The sequence below is a fragment of the Chenopodium quinoa genome, unplaced genomic scaffold (assembly GCF_001683475.1).
Source record: "Chenopodium quinoa cultivar QQ74 unplaced genomic scaffold, ASM168347v1, whole genome shotgun sequence".
Lineage (NCBI taxonomy): Eukaryota > Viridiplantae > Streptophyta > Magnoliopsida > Caryophyllales > Amaranthaceae > Chenopodium > Chenopodium quinoa.
Window position 1 is genome coordinate 1,421,357 of NW_018743051.1, and position 21,973 is coordinate 1,443,329.

Genomic DNA, 21,973 nt, shown 5'->3' on the forward strand with positions numbered 1-21,973 from the left:
ATTGCATGGTCGTTGTTCTAGACCAATTAATCATGTTAGTGAAAGAGACTTGGGTATGTTTGATAAGGAAATTTGTTTCCCAATGTATTAGAAGTATACTAAACCTTCTATCGTTTAATGTTTGTTAATTGGGGCCTAAACCAGCCCATATAGCGGTCCAAGTAGCATACAAGCTTTGGTAGCTAACTCTTCCTTAACGAGTCTAGTATTATGTAAATATGTTCCACAATCCACACATGCATGTCTTCCCTCATACTTCATTACTTTGTTTTATTTAACCCTAACATTTCACATTTTATGTTTGTCAATTGCTAATATAATATTTTGAAAATATTAATCCAAGTGAACCTAAAATAATCCCACATAGCCATATTTTATATCAACTACATGAGGAAGTTGTATTGTCATGGGATCCTAAACCTTCTTTTCGAGGTTAAAGTTGAAAAAAATAAATTTGAAAGAGATAATTGTATGAATGATCTTCAAGTTGGTTATTTTGAATCACCCATGTTCAGATATGTCATGAATCGACAAAGAGTTTATATATGCAAGGCAAAGCCAAAGCTCAACCGATCATGGTTGGTAATTCCTTCACATTTAGAGAAGAAAGGAAGATGAAAGTTTTCCTCCTATACAAACACTCATTATATGCAGGGCCGTAGCAAGGGGAGGGCAGCTGGGGCGGTTGCCCCGGGCCCCTTGTTAAAAAGCCCAGCTTCAATACAATACAAGGCCTCAGAAAAATATACTTCGTACTAAGTAATACTATGTATATATATTTTTAAGAAAAAAGAAAGAGAGAAAACAAGAAGTGTATACTGTACAACACTACAATAGTACCGTAGAATTCCAAAATATCAAATGACATTTTTTGTCAACGTATTTCTTCCCTAATTTTTTGCCAAATTATTCACTTTCCTAAGTGAATTTGATTAACAAAAAAAAATGTCATCAATTTTAATTGTATCCCCGTTTTTGTTAATTTTATTTTTCAAAATGTATCTTATTACAATTTTTAGTTAGTTGAACTCCTTCTCTTTCTCGATTCCATTGAAGATGAAAACTAAAATAAACGGTCTTTTTACTCTTCAATTTTCAACGGGAATTTATCTAATTATATATAATTCTCTTTGCATACCCTACTTTTTTTTAATTGGTGCATACATGACTTTATTCATCAACTTCTCTTATTTATATTAAATTATATTTTTCTTAAATTGTATAACTACTTTCATTCAAATATTACAAAATTTGGGGAAAAAAATCTAATTGATTGGTTGGATACTTGGATTGAATGGTTCGGTTGGTGTAATTACTTCAACGAGAGTTACGGGAATGTAATTTCAATGTTTTATGAAATTTGATGTTTTTAAAAATTATTAATCATAATAAAATATGTATTTTCATTTTGCATACCCAATTTTTTTAAAAATTTATATAGTATAGGTGAATTAGGGCCCCAATTTATGTTTTTACCCTAGGCCACCGAAATCTCAGAAACGGGCCTGATTGTATGTGGGGCTTATCAGATTAGTCTGATAGATACTTTCATAATATTAACTTTTCTTTAATTTCTACCACTTTTAAATTAAGATATTTAAGCCTTCAATTGTTCTCTAGGAAGTGCAATTGGGGTAGAATGGAAGAAGTACTATAGTGGTTGATTCAAGCTAAGGTTGGGATTAGGTGAACGGGTGTATATATGGATGGAGTGCGCAAGCGAGTATGAGGTGGGGCGCGCAGCCAGATATGGAGCATGTTATTATTGAATGTATAAAAGATTAACAAAATCAACAATAAACAAGAACACGAAGTTTATGTAGTTAATTAGTTAATGTCGAGTTAACTAAGACCACGTACATTATATACCACCAATTAAAGAGATAAGAGCATGGCCTAACAACATGGTCAAAAAGTTAGAATAAGAGAATTCCTTTAATGAAAATAAAGTCTATAATAAGAAATTAAAAATAAGAAATGGTAGATGAGATCGAGTAGTGGTAGATCGATAATAAGCGAAAGATAAAGAAAGCCCTCAATTTGGGGAACATTTCACCTAAGAAAGATGATTATGAACTATAATCCTCAATTGAAGCTAGGTTGACAATAATTACCCCCGTGTGTCTCTAAACTCAATTATGCACCTTTCACACCCACACATCTTGCATAGTTGCATCTCTCTATTTGGTCGATCTTTTATTACCTCTAATAAAATTGAAAGCGCAAGATAATGGTAAAATTTGTGTATGGAACTCTCGCATTTAATTTTATTATTTATTTTACATATCATATAATACTAACTCGGTTAATTATTATGTGCAATTTTGGAGTATTATTTGCGAGATATAAAAAATTCTGAAGTTGTATATACGAGTAATAATTAACGTGTTCTTTTACCAAAATGGGTTATTTTGCAAAAGGTATTTTATCAAAATGGCTAATTATAAATTTTAATTTCAAAACTAGCTAATTTATTTACCAAAACAGACAATATCCTTAGCTTCTAAGTCAATAATTTAGCTAGTTTTGGATTTAAAATTTATAATTAGCCGTTTTGGTAAATACTTTGTCAAATAAGCCATTTTGGTTAAAGATCCTAATTGACGGAGGTAGTAATATATTTGGATAATAATTAAACAAATTAAATAAATAAACCAATACACAAGACAACTTTAGTTCTTTATATAATGAGTCTATGTCCTTCGACCCTAATCTCACTCCGATTTGGTTTTTTTTTTTTTTTTTTTTTTTTTTTTTTTTTTTTTTTTACTTTAAAAAAATATTGCAATAGTTTGATTAAAAATGTGAGAAATTTTTAGTTAAAGTGTTGCAACTTTTATAAAACGGGTGAAGTAAAAAGTTTATAATATTGATTCATGTTTCAATCTAAAACAGTCAAACGACTTCAAACAATTTATAACGAATTATAAGATCAATTCGTGCAAAGAGTAGTAGACAAGTTAATTACACATACAATAATTACATACACTTGTCTTTAATTTATTATTTAATTATATAAATTTAGTTTAGTACATTAATCTTGATAATAAGTTAGGGCCTAATTAAGATAATGACAATGTAACTTTTTTACTTTTCTTTTTTTTTCTTTTTAATTTCTTTTCTTTTCTTTTTAATTTCTTTTCTTTTCCAATAATGATGGTAATAATAATGATATATGTACTCCAAAAGAGTGGAAAACCCACATTACCCCCTTTCACACTTCTAAAAAGAAACCTCCAAACCCCAAAACCCAAAAAAAACACACACAACCAACCAAACCAAAACCATGAGTGGCTTTAGCAAGCTTGGCATCATACTCACTTCAGTCTTTTCCATCCTTTTTCTCTCCCTCTTAGCCGAGCTCATCTACCTCATTTGGCGTCGCCGTCAACAAGCTCGTCGCAATACTAGCCGCATCGAGCCCGCTTGCGGACCCACATCAACGCCGTCACCAACCTCCACATCACACGCTGAACTATTCAAGTTAGACGGTATTTACGGCGCTCCTTCCAGGGTTCTCTTTACCATCAAGGAAGAAGAGCGTGAAGAAGTTGAAACTGAACTTGCATCTGTTTTAGGAGATAATAATGGGAAATTTGGAATCAGTTTGAGTCAACATTTTGGTAATTTTCAGCTTCCTGTTGGTGGTGATGCGCCTGAGGTAATTATTATGGTGGGTGAAAATGATGATTTCGATGTCGAACCGGATTTCTTGACTCCTTGTACTTCTCCGCCTTACTTTACTCCCTCGCCTTCTCCGACGAGGGAGGACTTTAGATAGGTGATCACTAACACTGCGTATAATTGTGATCGGGAGTTGAGATTTGAACATGTAACCTTTTCGTGCCATAAATTAATTTTGTAGGGAAAATAGATTATCTAGTTGGGTATTAGTTGGAGATTGTACAGTAAAGTATTAGTTGTACTATTTAGGTATGCTTTAAATTTTTCGTAATTACTAAAGAAAGTGTTGGAAAACAAGAATTTCTATTTTGCTTTCCTTGTTCATTTTTTCTACTGTTAATAGTGTATTATTATTTATTTAAATTTCTCAACCTTCAATTCAATATTTCAATCTAACATGAGATTGTTCATAAACTGAGTACGAGCAGTTCACTAAATCAGTAGTACCCTGAAAACTCAATTATTACTCAAAACATTGTCATATTTGATATTTGTCAACTTAGCAGTTAGTACCATCACTACTATGTCTATACCTGCATATCCACCCATACGTGCCGTACGAGTCGAGACGTGTGTGATGTGTGCGAGGCTTGTGAATTATACCGCGAAGCCTCGAAAAAAATTACTAGTTCTATTTGCTTCAGGTGCCACAATGTAAACTCTAATTAATTACATTAGGCCATATGCTAATTCATGACATCTTTCAAATTAGATAGGTTTAATAATTGAAGAATTTCCTTATTATTTGATGGTTATTAGATAGATAGATCTAAATGCCCACATCCAATTTAAAATAGCATCAGTTTAATTTATCTAGCTTATTAAGCCAATTATAACTATTGACATCTTTAAACATCGACCAAAATATGTAAAACAATACACAATACATTGAATTCCTAACAACTGTTTACATATCCACATTTCCTTTTATTAAAAAAAAAAATTACTGTATAAATATAAAATGCGGTCAAAGTTAAAAACCGTGTCATTGATGTACTACTCTATAGTCCATACCAGTACTATTTACAAGTCTACTATGTGGGATGAGATTTTATTTCATTTAAGAAATTACATAGTTGTAAGTAATAGAAATATATGTGTAGCTAGTGGCTAGTGAATCTTTGACATAGAAAAGTAGTTGAAGATACATTAATTGACTTCAAGTCTTCAATGTATAAGGGGTTAGAAAACAAAAAATGTATGATTTGGATGTTTTGTTGTTGGAAGCTAGCTATGTTTTTATGTGAGACATTGATGGTAAATGCGCCAATTTCTGGTACACCAACATTTAAGTTTAGGTTGTAAATAAGACAATGACATTATTCATTTTTATTTTGTTATCTTATACTACTGGAAATAAAAAGATACGGAATACTGAGTACTGAGTACAATATATTTTTTTCTTTCTGGTGATTTGATACTTAGTACTCGTAAACTTTACTCATTATTTTTTTTTCATTACCTTCTTTTTTACGAATAAAATTATTAAACGGAGTAGATTAGGAGGAAAAATTATAAATTGACTCAATAACACGAATGTTAATTGGATACATCAAACTAACTAACTCTGGGAATCTGAGTACACCGTGTATATAATAGATATAAGTATAATTTGTATATTATGGAGACGTAAATACTAAGGGGCAGTCATAAAATAGTATTTAATACAGCTTATTGTGTTGGCTTATGAAGGTTACCTGAAAAGTAGACTAGGCGTGCTATGTTACACTCTCTGTTTTTGTTACAAAGAATGGTTTCGGCTCAATTATGATCTGCACAAGCGTGCTAGTTTTTCTTTGCTTTTGTCCAATATATATATACTACGTATATATATTTTTTTATTATAAATAGTCTTGTAAGAATTGGGGATCAATTGATCAAATACGCGAGCCAGCCATAACCAAAGAGCCCAATATTGTAAATGTTTATATTCAATTAGTGGGCCAGCCATAAACAAAAAGCCCAATATTAAAAATCTATATATCCAATTAGTGGGCCACCCATAACCAAAGAGCCCAATATTATAAATCTTTATGTCCAATTAGTGGGCCTGCCCATATCATAAGAGCCCATAACGCCCACGGACTATAAACATGCAGATTGTGCAAACAAAGGTTTTAATTTCAAATTGTAGTAGTTGTAGGCTTCTAGGACTTTGTTCAAAAAAGGCTAAAAAGCCTTGTTAAAGGTGGTAATCGGAATAGTTTTACTTGTACTTCGTATATCTGAATTTGATGGTTATAATATGTGATTTTGTTATATTTACTTATATTCTTATATTTACTTAAATGAGGTAAGCATATATGGAGTTATATAGACTAATGTGCGGAGTATTTACTGAAAATAAATTGATTTGTATTGCTCTTGTGGCTTATCCGCACCAAATTAAAAAAAATATTGCTTAACCAACATCAACATGCCAAAATTATTATGTAGTAGATGTGATAGTGCAACTTGACCCAATTAACGGATACTCTAGTCCAACATGACCTGGACGTTGATTATCAATTGTTTAGACTTGAGATCAAATTCTATTAAGCAATACATCTCATAAATACTCCGTATCAAGGAAACATAATAGATTTTTTCTTCTATTGCTCCACAAGTTTTGCTTAAAATTTCTTCTTTATTAAGGCTTATTATATCATGCCCTTGGCAGAGATCTCCAATTCAGATTATTTAGTCAACTAAGTTTGAACTTTATACTTAAATAATAAACATAAATTATATTGATTATTTGACTTAAAGCCAAGCCAATGTATTGAATTGAATGGCAGCCAAGGCTAAGTCTTGGTAGAATAGTAGAAGATACCTGGAAATATCATATCATATACTAGTAGTAAATAACTAAATATAATATATTATGCTTCACATTGAAGGAAATTTCAACATCACTAAGCATATAATAAGCAACCGTGTGAATTTGTCTTGTAATTCCATGATTAGGTTGAGTAGTTCCATGTAAACTCGTAACATAAAGGAATAAATTCAAGAGGCATATCTACCAAATTAACTCCACATGAACTCATCTAGAAAGTATATATTCATGTAATTGGATGCACCGTTTACTTAATTAACAGATGATTATTAAGGAAATTGTGTATACAATGGAAAAACAATAAAAATCGCATTCATCACCCTTCTAACTAACTACTTTTACTAGTCCTTTTTGCTTGAGTCATGAACAATTGATGTTCATAGAAATTCATTATACTCCAAAAATAGAAAGGCACTATAGATTATCAATTGTTTAGACTCGAGATTAAAATTTTATTATAACACTGTAGTTTTTTTTAATCTCAATAAACTAACATTAGATAAGAATATCATAAATAATTGGGAGTAAGTGAGAATTAGCTCAAGCGGTTAGAGCTTCCCTCTACCTTCCAAAGATTCTAGTATCGAGTTTTTTTTTTCCCTATTTCTTGTATCGAATTATATTCCCTCTATCTTTATTTATTTTCATACATTGATATATTCATAAGAAAATTAAGCCAATGATGACATATGAATAGTGGAAAATCTCTAAGGGTCTGTTCTCTTACGTTGAAATTCAGTTCATTTCAGTTCAGTTCAGTTCAGCTCAGTTTAACTCCTAATTTCTTTCTCTTATAAAGTATTCATTTCAGTTTAGTTCAGTTCAGTTCAGCTCATTTCAGTTAGTTCAGTTCAGTTCAGCTGAGTTCAGTCAATGAGAACATGCCCTCTACCTTATATATATATATATATATATATATATATATATATATATATATATATATATATATATATATATATTATATATATATATATATATATATATATATATATATATAAACGAAGGGAGTATTCCTAAAGAATATATCCAATAAAAACAACAATGACTTATCAAAAGGTTTTGTGTGAGACCGGACTCACGTGAGACCGGGCTCAATAACAAAAGTCCAACAAAAAGGTGCGGGCTAACTAAACCCGATTGCGGGGCCCACAACACCAAATACATGACAATAATATTATAATACCGGACAATAATAATCTAATACATGACAGTAATATTTTAATATCTGACAATAATATTCTAATACATGACAGTAATATTCTAATACCTGACAGTAATATTCTTATACATGTCACTAATATTTTAAAATCTGACAATAATATTCTAATACATGACACTAATATACTTATACCTGACAATAATATTCTTATACATGACACTAATATTTTAATATCTGACAATAATATTCTAATACATGACACTAATATACTTATACCTGACAATCATATTCTTATCCATGACACTAATATTTTAATATCTAACAATAATATTCTAATACATGACACTAATATACTTATACCTTACAATAATATTCTTTTACAGGACACTAATATTTTAAAATCTGATAATAATATTCTAAAATATGACACTAATATTCTAATATATGATAATATTATTCTAATATCAAACCTTACAAGTTTACTATCGTGAAAACATTAAAAGTTTAATGTCTGACATCAAAAGTTTTATATTTGACATTATAAGTTTTATATCAAACATTAAAAGGTTAATATCTGACGTTTAAATTTTAATATCAATAGCTTTATGCTTTAAGAGGAGAATTCTCCTTATTACTGTAGCAAACAAGAAATTCATAACAATAAGAACAAGCAATGATTTCATTATTTTCATTAGCAATAGGAACACAACGAACGTAACAATAGAAGGCAACAATTTCTTAAACGTCTAAGGAGGAGTCAGCCATTGAAGAGCTGAAGAGTTAGGCAAAGTTTGAAAGAAAAAAAAAAAAAGAAACTTCGATTGATCGAAGAGAGTAACAATGAGAAGAGCACCTTTAATGGGGTAAATTTCGGAAATTTCGTATTAGGGTCGATGATGGAGGTGATGGGAATTGGGAAGAGTGTAAATATCGAGGGAGAGATCGCCAGAGACAGGGGAGGAGAGCAGAGGAGTGGATAATTGAGGAGAGAGAAAGGGAAAGAAGAAGAACTAAAGAATGAAGATGGAGGACTCACCGTGAGTCCGTTCTAGCCAAAAGTTTACCATGACCTATAAAGTGTTGATTCACTTGGTATGATTTTTGCTTCAAATCTTTAAAATCTAAGGTAGAAATCTTACCAAGTGAGGGTAATTAGAGTAAGGATTTTTTTGAAACTAGAGTAAAGATTTTTTAAATATCTCTTGAGATTGAGATCCGAATAGATCCTTACTATTTAATAATAATAATGATAATAATAATAATAATAATAATGATAAGACTTATCGATGTGTGTTGTCCTATCGGTTGGGTGTTCCTTTATTCTCTGTCTCGACGTCGTGCTCTGCTTGTTCGAGGGTTTTTGCTGGAGATATTTTCGGTGATCACGCGATGTCTTGTGCTGGTATTGTGGGTATTAAACATCGGCATAATGTCGTTCGGGATACCCTTGTTGATGTTTGCTATCGTTCTGGGATTTCGGCGAGAAAGGAGGTTGACATTGGGTTGGCTGGAGGGAACGACGAGGCCCTCAGACCTGCGGATGTGTTACTTTATTCATGGGATCGTGGTCGCGATGTCTGTGTTGATTTGACAAGGTCTTCTCCTTTGACACAGTCGGGGCTATCTGACTTTATTCTTGGGCGCGTTGTGGCTGATGCTGCTCATCGGAAGCGGGTTAAGTATGAAGCTCGATGTCAGGTGATTGGATATGGTTTCATTCCCTTCTCCTTTTCTTCGCTTGGGGAATTAGAGAAGGAGGCTGTTGCGTTACTGAAGCGGATTCAGAGGTTCTCGTCGACGCAAGACATTGGGGCTCGTGCTGCAGCTCATATCTTCACTAGGGTAAGATTTGCTATATCTAGAGGAGTGGGGACCCAGATTGTATCTCGGCTTCCCACTAATTTATTGTAGGTTGTATGATTTTGTTTTTGAAATAATAATAATAATGATAATAATAATAAATAATGTAATCATATTTGGGATTTTATTATCAATCACAAATTCACTATGGATTTAGATAGGGTCAACTTTTTACATCTCATTCTATAAATTTTATAAGCTTAAAGCGGATTAACTTTATGAGCCACATACCTATCAAATTGAGATATCAATTTTTTTTTTTCTCTCCAATAAAAAAAAAAAGAAAAAAAAAAATTCCAATGAAGTAAGTGGGCCGACCCATAACGGTCCTGCAGAACTAAAACGACAATAACGCGTAAAACCATTATAGATTTAATCACGCCTCCGTTACTCGTATTTGTTAACCGTGTAACCTAAACACTCCCAATTTTCTTCACTTTCCCCTCTTTAATTCAAACTATCCATTCTCTATTTGACGGCTCAACGTCCACCCATTCCACTCCCTCAAATTCCCCTATAAATACACACACCCCCTCTCATCACCACTCCACCCAATTCCAATTCATTTTATTCTCCTCAACACCACCAAAAAAACACACATTAATAAGTTCGATACCAAAACTAGAGCGTACTGTGCTAATAATCAATGTCGTATCAAAAACAACCCGAACTTAACGGGGCATACTATGGCCCCTCAATCCCACCCCCGCCTCGCTCCTACAATCGACCAGGCAAGCGAGGCGGCCGAAGCTGCGGGGGCTGCTGCTGTCTCTTCGACTGCCTCTGCGGTTGCGTCATGAGTTGCATCTGGTCCATCCTCTGCACCATCCTCGTCGTCGTCGGAATCCTAATCCTCCTCTTCTGGCTCATTGTCCGCCCTCACGAAGTCAAATTCCACGCCTCAGACGCTAAACTAACCGCCTTCAACTTCACCAACAACGACAACAATCTTAACTACAATCTCGACGTCAATTTCAGTGTTCGAAACCCAAATCGTCGAATCGGTGTTTACTACGACACAATCGAAGCCAATGCTATTTACGCAGGACAGAGATTCAGCACTGTTAATGGTCCAGTTTTTTACCAGGGTCATAAGAATACTACTGATTTTGGACCCTTGAATTTTAAGGGGCAGCATATTGTTGTTCTTGGAAGCGGTGATAAATCTGATTATGATAAACAGAGTAATGAAGGGGTTTATGAGATTCAATTGAAGATGCATTTAAGGGTTCGATTTAAACTTGGATTGTTTAAAACTGGTACTTGGAAGCCCAAGATTAAGTGTGATTTGAAGGTTCCTATTGAAGGTAAATCTGGGCAATTTGAGAGGACTAAATGCAGCTATGATCTTTGATTCTATTTTTTAATTTTGTTCAGTTTGTGTTCTTAGATCTTGATTTTGGGATTATTTGATTTGTTTTAGGGATATTATGAATAAAAAAATATAGTACTTCGTATATTTTATGGATATATAAACTTGATTTTCATGTATATAAAGTCATAAATTTTCTGGTTTGATTAATTTTCTTGGGTTTTGCAATTTTGTTGCTTTAATTCATTGATTTTTTTAATTTTTTAATTATTATATTGTGAGTAACGGTCGAAATTCTTGTTCATAATTCATTAATTCATGCTTTCTTCTTTTTAGTGGGGCTAATTTGTCAGCTTTATTACGAAATTATGATTAGTGTTCAACAACCCGAGTAAAATTTTTAAATAAAGAGAAAAATAAGGGAGTAATTTAATCAAATTATATCCTTTAAACAAAGAATTACGAGGAATAAACTATGTACTTAAATGATTATCTTAATAATCAAGCAGAGGATATTGGTGATCTATATAGTTGACTTAATCAAAACGATGACTTAACCTTGAAAGAATGAAAGGGACTAGGAAGTTTCTCTGTCTAGATTTATGGATTTTTTAATTAATCTTTGATTTTTATAATTGCTTAATGTATGCTGTGTTTATGGTATGTGACAAATATCTTTGAATCATTCAATTTACTCAACCTTGGAGTAGTGAATTTTTTTACGAAAGTAAGCTTAATTGGCAAACAATTTACCAATCTAGACGCGTGACCAAACTATTTACGAAACTGAGCTTCTGACATAAAACGCTGCCTCGGTCAGCGTTTTACCTTTGGTTATTATTTTTTTTATAAAATTTCGTATTATGTGAAATACAAATTTAAAAAAAAAAAAAAAATTGGAAATACAGTAAAACGCTGACTCAGTCAGCGTTTTTCTTGTATCCATAACAGAAAAAAACGCTGACTGAGTCAGCGTTTTACACCTAAGCATAAAACGCTGCCTCTGCTGGCTGAAGGCAGCAACAGCAGGCCCCCAACAGCAGCCAGTGCAGCCCCCTTCCACATCCACCACCCTCTCCACATCCACCAACACCACCATCCTCCTCCACCACCCTCCTCCTCCACATCCTCCACCACCACCACCACCCTCCTCCTCCACATCCACCACCACCACCACCCTCCTCCTCCACCTCCACCACCCTCCTCCACATCCACCACCACCACCACCCTCCTCCTCCACATCCACCACCCTCCTCCTCCAAATCCACCACCCTCCTCCACATCCACCACCCTCCTCCTCCACATCCACCACCACCATCACCCTCCTCCAAATCCACCACATCCACCACCCTCCTCCTCCACATCCACCACCACCACCACCACCCTCCTCCAAATCCACCACATCCACCACCCTCCTCCTCCACATCCACCACCACCCTCCTCCTCCATATCCACCACCACCATCACCCTCCTCCTCCACATCCACCACCACCACCACCACCCTCCTCCTCCACATCCACCACCTCCATCACCCTCCTCCTCCACATCCTCCAACACCTCCACCACCCTCCTCCTCCACCTCCACCACCTCCACCACCCATCCTCCTCCACATCCATCACCTCCACATCCACAATTTATTTTGAACGAAATGAGTCAAACGTGGACAAATAAGGAATTTGAAATTCAAACAAGACATAAATTCATTCAAATAATTATTCAAATAATAATGTAATGTAAGTGTTATGTACAACAAACTAGAGAAGGTCATTACAACAAATAAATCAGATAATTCTATCCTATTCTGACTCATCAATTTGGTGTAACGGCTCTCTATCCTGTATGTCCACTCTCGGCCTTTGACGACGGCTGTAGTGACGGACCGTGGTAAATGGGTTCGGGCGTACTGGCGGTGTCAGCTGGCTGGAAGATGGGTCATCAGGATGACGTAGGGGCGCGGAACTGCGAATGTCGTACTCCTCTGCGCCCGTGAATGACGAAGGATCACCCCCACAGCTACTCTGGCCAGCCTCGAACTGTGAGTGACTAGAGTGGCCGCCACGATCGTCCCGGGGGTGGACGAGATAGGCGTGACCATATCTCTGCAAGGTAGCCATGCCCATATCTCGCACCCGCTCGACCTGTGCTCTGGGCGGCTCAGGTATGCCTGGAAGGACGTCGTCAACCATCGCCGTCATATCCAACGCCTGCAGTAATTAAGGATGAGTTAGTTGAATGATATACAAATTTAAAATTGATAAAAATAAGTTAATCAAATACACTTACATATCCCCTGATCACGTCAAAGGATGGATGGTAATGTGCGGATGGCGGTGTGTAGCTGGGGTTGATGAAACGCCGTGTAATCCGCATGTACCACTCCATGTATGGATCGTATGGATCCATAACGCCGTGGATGGGGTCACTAGTGACGACGAACTCCAACCGTCGATGCCACAAGTCAATGTACTGGGCATGCTCCGTCCGCCGGTTCCTGTCGCTCTTTCCCTGACGATCAATGCGGTGCAGCCGGGCACTAGTGTCACACTGCTGGGGGACAGTCTGTCGTAGTCCAAACTGTCGCATGACTCGATCTGGTAGGTGACCCTCGATGACCTCAAAACAGATCAGGGGGACCCTAGAACGCCACTGCGCCTGATGATCTAGCAGATGTGGAGGCATGACAGCAACTAAATCAGCTTCATACGGGTCCCATGTCATCTGCGATAACACATAAAAAGTAACATAATAAACAGGTTAGTGCATATTAAATATGTTAAGAGTATACATAATAAATAACAATTTCATAAACAAATTAAAGATTTCACCTGATCCTCGGTCAGTCGATCAAGGGCGTCTCGGTAGTACGGCATGCCCCTCGCCGCATGCGCATATGTCAGCTTGGGGACTGCTCATCTGCAAGCGTACGCCTCGTCAGCGGAAGGCCGTGGTGCAGGAATGTACCGCTCATACTGCTGGTCCTGATCCTGCTGCCCTTGACGATGTATAGCAGGCCTACCTGGCCTGCCTACATGGATGTGCTCCAAAGACCAATACTGGACATCAAACACACAAAACTAGGTTAATTGTAAACTAAGTAAGAACTTTCCGAATTAAATTGTTAACAGATAGGTAGGTTACCTGAAGCAAAAATAACGATCCTCTGATCTCACGAGAACCCCGGCGGGATGCTCTACACAGATGGCGATACAACATCGCCAGACAAGCACTGCCCCAGCTGTAGCCACGAATATGCTTCCAGTCGTGGTCTACCAGCTGCAGGTAAATGATCTGTAAATGGCTGCCACTCTTGCCACCGAACAACACACCCGAGATGAGCAGAAAAAGGTACGCTCGAGCATGTCTCGCAATAGTGGCCTCATCAGCACCATAAGGCAACACACGAAAAGTGTCGCGTATCCAGCCGGTCCTTAATCCGCCGCCCCTGATATCGTCCGGTCCTGGCTGAACCCCGAGAACCTGAGCTACATAACCAGGGGGATCGACCAACGCAAATCCAGACACCGGACTCCCATGAATGGGAAGCCGTGTGAGTATCGCCACGTCTCGCAACGTCACGGTCGCCTCCCCAACAGGTAGATGGAAGGAGTGCGTCTCCTGCCTCCATCTCTCCACAAGCGTAGTAACAAGCGCTGGCTCGACCTCTCTGAACGCCATTCGATGTATACCCATGAAGCCAGCGTACTCCACGAAAGGCAGAATGCGGGGATCGATAACCCAATCGCCAAGGAACGCGACAGTGTAGTGCCTGCATGTCAGTATGCCCGCCGGATCAACCGACTGACTCCAAATGTCAACGCTACGATGTGTGTCCTGTAGTGTAAGGACAGAAGGGTCGGTGGGTCCGGGTGTCCATGGTATCTGTTCATAAACAGTTATAATCCAACAATTAAAAAGTAAAAATTACATATAAGCGATAACATTTGAAAAGTAAAAATTACATATAAGCGATAACAGTTATAATCAAATCTCATACTTCAATTTAAAAATCCAACTGTTACAATCATTTGAAATGTAGAAATACAATCACCGTACTATTCTACTACATCAGCCTCATCATTTGTTTCCCGGAGCGCATCATACAGAGACAACTCGTTATTCACCATATGTTGTAGATTTTCAAGATGATTCACCAATGGTTGAGACGGTGATGTATGATCATCATGCTGCGTAGGTGAATAACTTTGGAGTTGCATGGGAGAAGATATAACTGTGTTCGATGTCGAAGGCCCAGATTAGCCAAACATTGTCGTAGATGTTCCACCATATACAGGTGAAGCTATATGTGAACTCAACGACATCTGGAACCGATCGTCATGAAGCAGTCTGCTGAAGGACCCCATCCCATATTCAGTTGATGGAATGTCTTGTGAGGGCATTCGGAAGGACTCTGTGTAACCGGAAAAATAGGTAGCTTGTTGATCTGGTCGAGTACTTTGTTGCGTACACGTAGACACTATTTCTACATATATCTCATGTGGATAACCCCTCATTAAAACAGCGCTCCTCAAAGCTTTCAAATGTCTATCGTTAGAACAAGGTAACACTTGAACCGCATTATTAGTCTCAAACCTCATTTGAATGTTAAGTTGTACATTCATTGGGTTTAAGCCAATAATGCTATGAACCCCGTTCATCAGATCGTTGAAAGTCATGTCCGGTCCAAGTGGCAATGGTTCCATATTTCCACCACTATACTGGACATTTGGTCCATCAGACACAAATTCACCCCCCATCGGCATAACAAAGCTGCGTTTTGTGCAGCCATATTCTATACAACAACCAAAAACACATCTTAATTGCATGCAATCTCCACCAATTCGCACAAAAACAACCAAGATATTCACACTATAAACATAATTAACCAACATTATTCCAATTCACATTACAACCACAACAAAGTACACAACGAACATATTCACACTATAACAACCAACATATTCTACATAACAAAATTTTCGTAATTAAACAACAATGTAGGCTACTTTATCAAACTAAAACAACAATTTCATCAACATTATCAACAATTTCATCAACATTTTCAACAATTTTATCAAATATTTCCACAATTTCATCATAAACTTTCTTACTAAACTAACATCAATTTAGGGCTTTTATACTAGACAATTATCAAATTACAACAAACCAACTTAGAATTATCAACATAATTGTCAATTTACATCAAACTAACTTAGAATAAACAACAACATTATCAAATTAAAACAATGTAGTATATAATTATCAAACTAACCTAGGTTTTTAAATTTTAAAAACAAATAAGTGAGAAGTACTAACAATGTGATTATAAAGAAGAGGAGAGGCGCGGCGGCAGCAGGCAATAGGCAGCGGCGACGGCGGCAGGCAGCAGGCGGCGACGGCGACGACAGAGCTTTGAGGAAGATAGGATATTGCGTGAGGAAGAGTGAGTTTGAGTTTTTAGTTTTGAGGAAGAGTGAGTGTGCGAAAAATATACCAGGCAAAACCGCTGACTGAGGCAGCGGTTTTCTAGTATTAATGAAACGCTGCCTCAGTCAGCGTTTTAAGGGCAGTTACAGCTTGAGACAAAAACGCTGACTGAGGCAGCGTTTTTATGTATTTCCATATTTTTTAAAAAAAAAATTTGTATTTCACTAAATAAGAAATTTTAAAAAAAATAATAACAGAGGTAAAACGCTGACCGAGGCAGCGTTTTACCTCAGAAGCTCAATTCCGTAAATAGTTTTGCCACGTGTCTATATTCGTAAATAGTTTGCTAATAGGGCTCAGTTTCGTAAAAAATCCTGGAGTAGTCTTGTTTGGTTACGGCAACAGCGAGACAATTTCTCACTTAATGTGATTGTCTACTATATCATTGAGTCATTGGTTTAATGTTCAACCCCCCAAAACAAATAAATCTCCTAAAAAGGGCGAAAATAGTGTTTCACACTAGAGTATTTTTTGATCAATTGACACGTTTACACACGTGTCTAAACAATAAAGCGTGAGAAAATTGCTTGATGGTGAGACACTAAATGTCGAGGTTCACCGTTCAATAGCTCTCAAGCTATTGGAATCATGGAGAGTACCAAGCAAGGCTTGGCTTTGGAGTTTTATCAAGTGATGGGGTTGAGATCTTGTTAGGATTAGTAATGGAGTCATGGGGAGCTCTACAAGTCTAACAGATTAAGGGCCTGTTCTCATACGTTGAAATTTAGTTCAGTCTAGTTCATCAACTAATTTTCTTCTCTTATAAAATATTCATTTCAGCTCAGCTCAATTCAGTTCAGTTTAGTTGTGTTTAATCAATGAGAACAAGACCTAACACTAATCTTCTTCTTGTGCATGTGCTAATTAGCTTATCTAACTTGTGTGTATATAGATCGCCACAGGCCCACAAGTCCACAACCCACAAGTGTATAATTATTAAACCTAGTACAAAATGTTCAAAACTTCAAATACATTAATAAGTGGGCAATATGTCATGGCAAAAGCTAATGTACTAATAAAAGTCCACAATTTTTTTTTAATAAGTATGAAAAAAAAAACATCACGACACCCTTCTTTATGAGGGGAATTCTTTATTTTTTTAAAGGCAAAAACGAGCTTCCATAGATTAAATCAAATCAATTTCCACCAAAGTTTGTAGGCTTTGGGGAAAGGAGTTCATACAAATACGCTCACTCGAAATACTCATGTCCCATCTAGCAACATTATGAGCCACGATATTCCCCGCTTGTTTCACATGAGTGCAAGAGAAAGAAGAAAACACCTCACACATTTGCCTAATATCATTAATCAGCAAGAATAAAGGAGCAGCACCATCTTGATTGCATTGGATGGCTCGTATAATAGACAAAGCATCGCCCTCGAGAACCACCTTCATAAAGCCCAAATTACGAGCCAAAGCAACCCCATATCTAGCAGCCCCTGCCTCAGCAATATTAGGGGACCAATTCGCATCAACCTTCTTTACTGCAGCAGTAACTAAAGCACCCAAGTGATCACGCATCACCACACCAAATTGCACACCTCCACTATTAATCACATGAGCATCAAAATTGACTTTTATAAAGTCTGGTGAAGGTGGAGACTAGGAGGATGGAGATGGTATTGATGTGTTCATAATAGCCCCATTAACTCTCTGATTGTAACACACATAGTCAGCACAGAGTTTCGAGAAACCCACAGCCACCATAACAGCATTAATGCCATCAGCCCCATAAAAAATGTGCGTGTTCCTGCAATGCCAAGCAGCCCAGGCAAGAGACGCAATAATTCGGAGATGCTCACTATCAACTTTGTTTGCAATCCAAAGCAGCCTCTCAGAGAAGCTGGAGCTCGGAGCATTTTGTACAAGGTCCCAATAATTACTCACCCTCCAGATTTCAGAAGCATACTTACACTCAAACATAGAGTGCAAAATTGATTCAACACTATGCCCACAGATTGAACACGTACTACTCCCTACAATGTGGCGACGATAGAGGATATCCATAACACCCAACTGACCCTTACAAGCTCTCCAAAGAAAATGGCATAGCTTAGTTGGACCCCGGATTTTCCACACTACCTTCCACCCATCTTTCTTCCTAGTCTCATGGTACAGCTCTCAAGTCCTCATTCTACCCAATCTCCCAAGCCAATACCCACTTCAAACTGTATACACACCAGAAGATGTAGGACACCAAAGATGAGAGTCCCTTGGCTTAAAATCAGATAAAGGGATATCACAAACAACCCTTTTATCCTCTTCTATAAAGGTGGCATTAATCAATTCCAAATACCAATCCCCACTCTCATAATTAATTATATCTGCCACCCGTAAATTCCGATTGCAATTCGAGGTTGGAGTTGGAACACCATACGACCCCTGACCTAGAAGCCAAGTGGTCCTCCCAGACTTTAATATCAAAGCCATTTCCCACCTGCCACTTTAGACCCTCCAATAACAAGGACTTTGCACCCCCAAATCGATCTCCAGCTATAACTTAGGTCATAGCCTCTAGCCGCCTCAATAAAATCTGAATTCTTGTAGTACCTAGCCTTAAGAGTTCCACTTAGCAGAGAGTTACATTCCGTACTCAACCTCCATGCTTGCTTCGCCAACATTGCTTGATTAAAGAATTTCAAGTCTCGGAAGCCCATCCCACCAATCGTCTTAGGATGACAAAAGGAATCCCAAGACTGCCAGTGCATTTTATGCGCATCCCCCTTCGTACCCCACCAGAATTTAGCAAAAATCGAGTGAATCTCATCAATTAGTCCATCCGGAATCCGAAAAATGCTCATCATATAAGTGGGAATGGCTTGAGTGATGACTTTGATGAGGACCTCTTTGCCCGGCCTAGATAGCAACTTCTCTTTCCATCCCTCCAACTTCTTCCATATGCGCTCCTTTAATCCTACAGAAATTTGCCTTCTTTGATCTCCCAATTATAGTAGGCAAACCCAAATACTTCTCATGTCTGTCAACTTCTCTCACACCCAATTTTTCCACAATTTCTAGTGTTTGATTTATCGGAACACATTTGCTAAAAGCCACTTCAGTCTTGCTTAGATTGACACTCTGACCGGATGCTCTTTCATACGTACTGATAATATCAGCAATTTTAGAGCATTCTTGCAATGTTGCTTTATAAAATACTATCGTCTGCAAAGAAAAGGTGGGAAACCCTCATAGCCCCCCTACTAACTCGAACCCCATGAATAAGATGATCCTCCGCAGCTTTAGATAGCAAAGTAGAGAACGCATCCGCACAAAATAGGAACAAATACGGGGAAATAGGATCACCCTGACGTAACCCTCGGGAAGGAGTAAGAGAACCCGAAATGCTCCCATTATACTTGAAGGAGGATGACACACTCGAAAGACAACTCATGATCCGGGCAATCCAAGATGACAGGAGCCCCAATTTTTGCATCACACATTCTAGGAAACTCCACTCCACCCTATCATATGCCTTACTCATATCAAGTTTTAGAGCCACCGTACCATCCCGACCTTCCCCCCGTCTCTTCATAGAATGGAAAACCTCAAAAGCAATGAGAGCATTGTCCGTAATTAGACAATTAGGGACAAAAGCTCTCAGAATAATCAAAATAAGAGACCCAAGCATCGGCTTCATCTTGTTCGCCAGAGTTTTAGAAATAATTCTAAATGTGCTAGAGGTGAGAATTATACTTAGGGCCTGTTCTCATAGACTGAACTGAATATTTTATAAGAGAAGGAAATTAGGAGCTTAACTGAACTGAACTGAACTGAAAATAAACTTATGAGAATAGGCCCTTAATGCTACTTGATTTGCCTCTTAGTAGAGAAGATGAATGCTCTAACTTTCAAAAGGTTGAGAAGATTATGAATGTATGTATCGAAATTGATGACTAAGAGATTGTCGCCTTTAATCTGGATGTTCAAGACAACAATACTCTAATGTTCTTTAAGATAATTCTGTTCATCTGGAAGGAAAAAAAAAGAATAAACACCTTTACTTTAAGTTATCTCTCTTAAAAAAGGAAAAACATTAGGAAACCCTTCTCACGAGGAGAATTCCTAATGCATCTGAATCCCTAAAATTGGAGTGTAACTCTCATACTATAATAATTTGTACTCCCTCCGTCCGTAAATTACATTCCTGGTTTCTATTTTGGGTATTCCAAAATTACATTCCTCCTTTCCATTTCTTTTTTTTTCCAAATATCCCAAATCAACTCTCTTTTTCTGTTGTATATTTAATGCTTTTTCACTCTTACTATCCTAATCTCACTCTTATTTTCTCTCTCCATCGTTTTCTCAAGTTTGTACTTCCCATAACTAACCTAATGAATGTGATTGGTTCTTAATTTTCAATTAGAAGCATGTTATTGGTCCTTTTCTTTGCAAAGGATTGTTGACATGACATCATTAATCATTAATCTATCTTTGTTTTACTCAAAGACATCATTTAATATTTTTTATTTTCCATTGAAATATTTCATTATTGTTATTTGTCTTATTCTTTCCTCCTTAATTCCTATGTAATTTTACAAACAAAAATGTAGTTTAGGGACGGAGGGAGTACTCCAATTTTAGGAATGATTTATTAACACCATATAATTCTTAAATTTATATATAAGGAGTTTGAAAATATTACGGAGTATGTGTCAAAAAATACAAATAAAATAAAATTAAGGAGTACGTGTCAAAAATAAATAAATTACGGAGTATACCCTCAGTCCCCGAAAGAACGACCCATTTGGGTTGATTACGCGGGTATTAAGAAAGTTAAATAAAAAGAAGTAAAAGTATATTGAAAATATAAATTTACATGGGGTTTGTAAAAAACAGAGAGAGAAAGTAATAAAATTACTTGGAAAATCAAATTTTTATATGGGGAAGCTAATTTTACACAAATATTGTTGCAAATTGGTGGGTGTTTTAATGCAAATGGGTCATTCTTTTTGGGACTAAAATTAGGTCAAATCGATTGTTCTTTTGGAGATGGAGGTAGTAGTATTTAAGCTAAATTATACTCGTACTTCGTATATTTTATACAACGAACTAATAAAATAAATATAGTCAATTAAGATTTTGAATAATTTAATAAACCTTAGGAAGGCCAAAAGACAATTGTCAATCTACTCCATATAGAGTAGAGCAAGGGAGCAAAACTTTCAAAATAATCTCAGGACTTTGGTTTTTCAACTCATCGGCATTGGAAACTGTTAAGAATTAGAGAATCACTTTAATGCAAATGGTTCCTGAGTAACTATATACTCCGTAATATCTTCGCTTACTACTCCGTAGTATTAAGCGTTCACTAAAGATTAAGGGGTCGTTTGGTTCACCAAGAGGAAAGACAATGACTAAGAGAAAGGGAAAGAGTGGAGAATGGAAAACAACTCCCCTATTTATTATATGTTGTTTGTTCACAAAGGAGAAAGGGAATGAAAGGGAACTTCACATGGAAGTACCAACTCACTGCCAACAACCAACTCCAACCCCCTCCCCCCAGCGGCGGTGAGATCCCCCACCAACTTCGTTGGTCCCCACCCCTCCCTGCCGGCGACCTACGCCCCTCGTCCACCGTGCCGTCGCCCTCCCTCGTCCCCCGCACCGCCACCCCTTTTCCTTCTAATTGTTGATGTTGTCCCTCTTCTCTCTCT

At 36.9% G+C, this 21,973-nt stretch overlaps 3 protein-coding genes across 3 annotated transcripts; 2 read left to right on the forward strand and 1 right to left on the reverse strand.

The window, feature by feature from the left end:
• Window positions 1-3,286: 3,286 nt before the first annotated feature.
• LOC110731061 lies at window positions 3,287-3,781 on the forward strand. Its single transcript, XM_021910912.1, has one exon. The coding sequence runs from the start codon at window positions 3,287-3,289 to the stop codon at window positions 3,779-3,781; it is 495 nt and encodes a 164-aa protein (XP_021766604.1).
• Window positions 3,782-10,023: 6,242 nt separating this feature from the next.
• On the forward strand, window positions 10,024-11,043 carry LOC110731029 (NDR1/HIN1-like protein 3). The gene has a single exon (XM_021910883.1). It carries the CDS (start codon window positions 10,168-10,170, stop codon window positions 10,873-10,875), a length of 708 nt encoding a protein of 235 aa, XP_021766575.1. The 5' UTR covers window positions 10,024-10,167; the 3' UTR covers window positions 10,876-11,043.
• Window positions 11,044-19,175: 8,132 nt separating this feature from the next.
• Window positions 19,176-19,956, reverse strand: LOC110731062. The gene is made up of 2 exons (XM_021910913.1): window positions 19,525-19,956; window positions 19,176-19,481 (listed from the first exon to the last, which is right to left on the reverse strand). Exons 1-2 carry the CDS (start codon window positions 19,954-19,956, stop codon window positions 19,176-19,178), a joined length of 738 nt encoding a protein of 245 aa, XP_021766605.1.
• Between the last annotated feature and the right edge of the window lie 2,017 nt (window positions 19,957-21,973).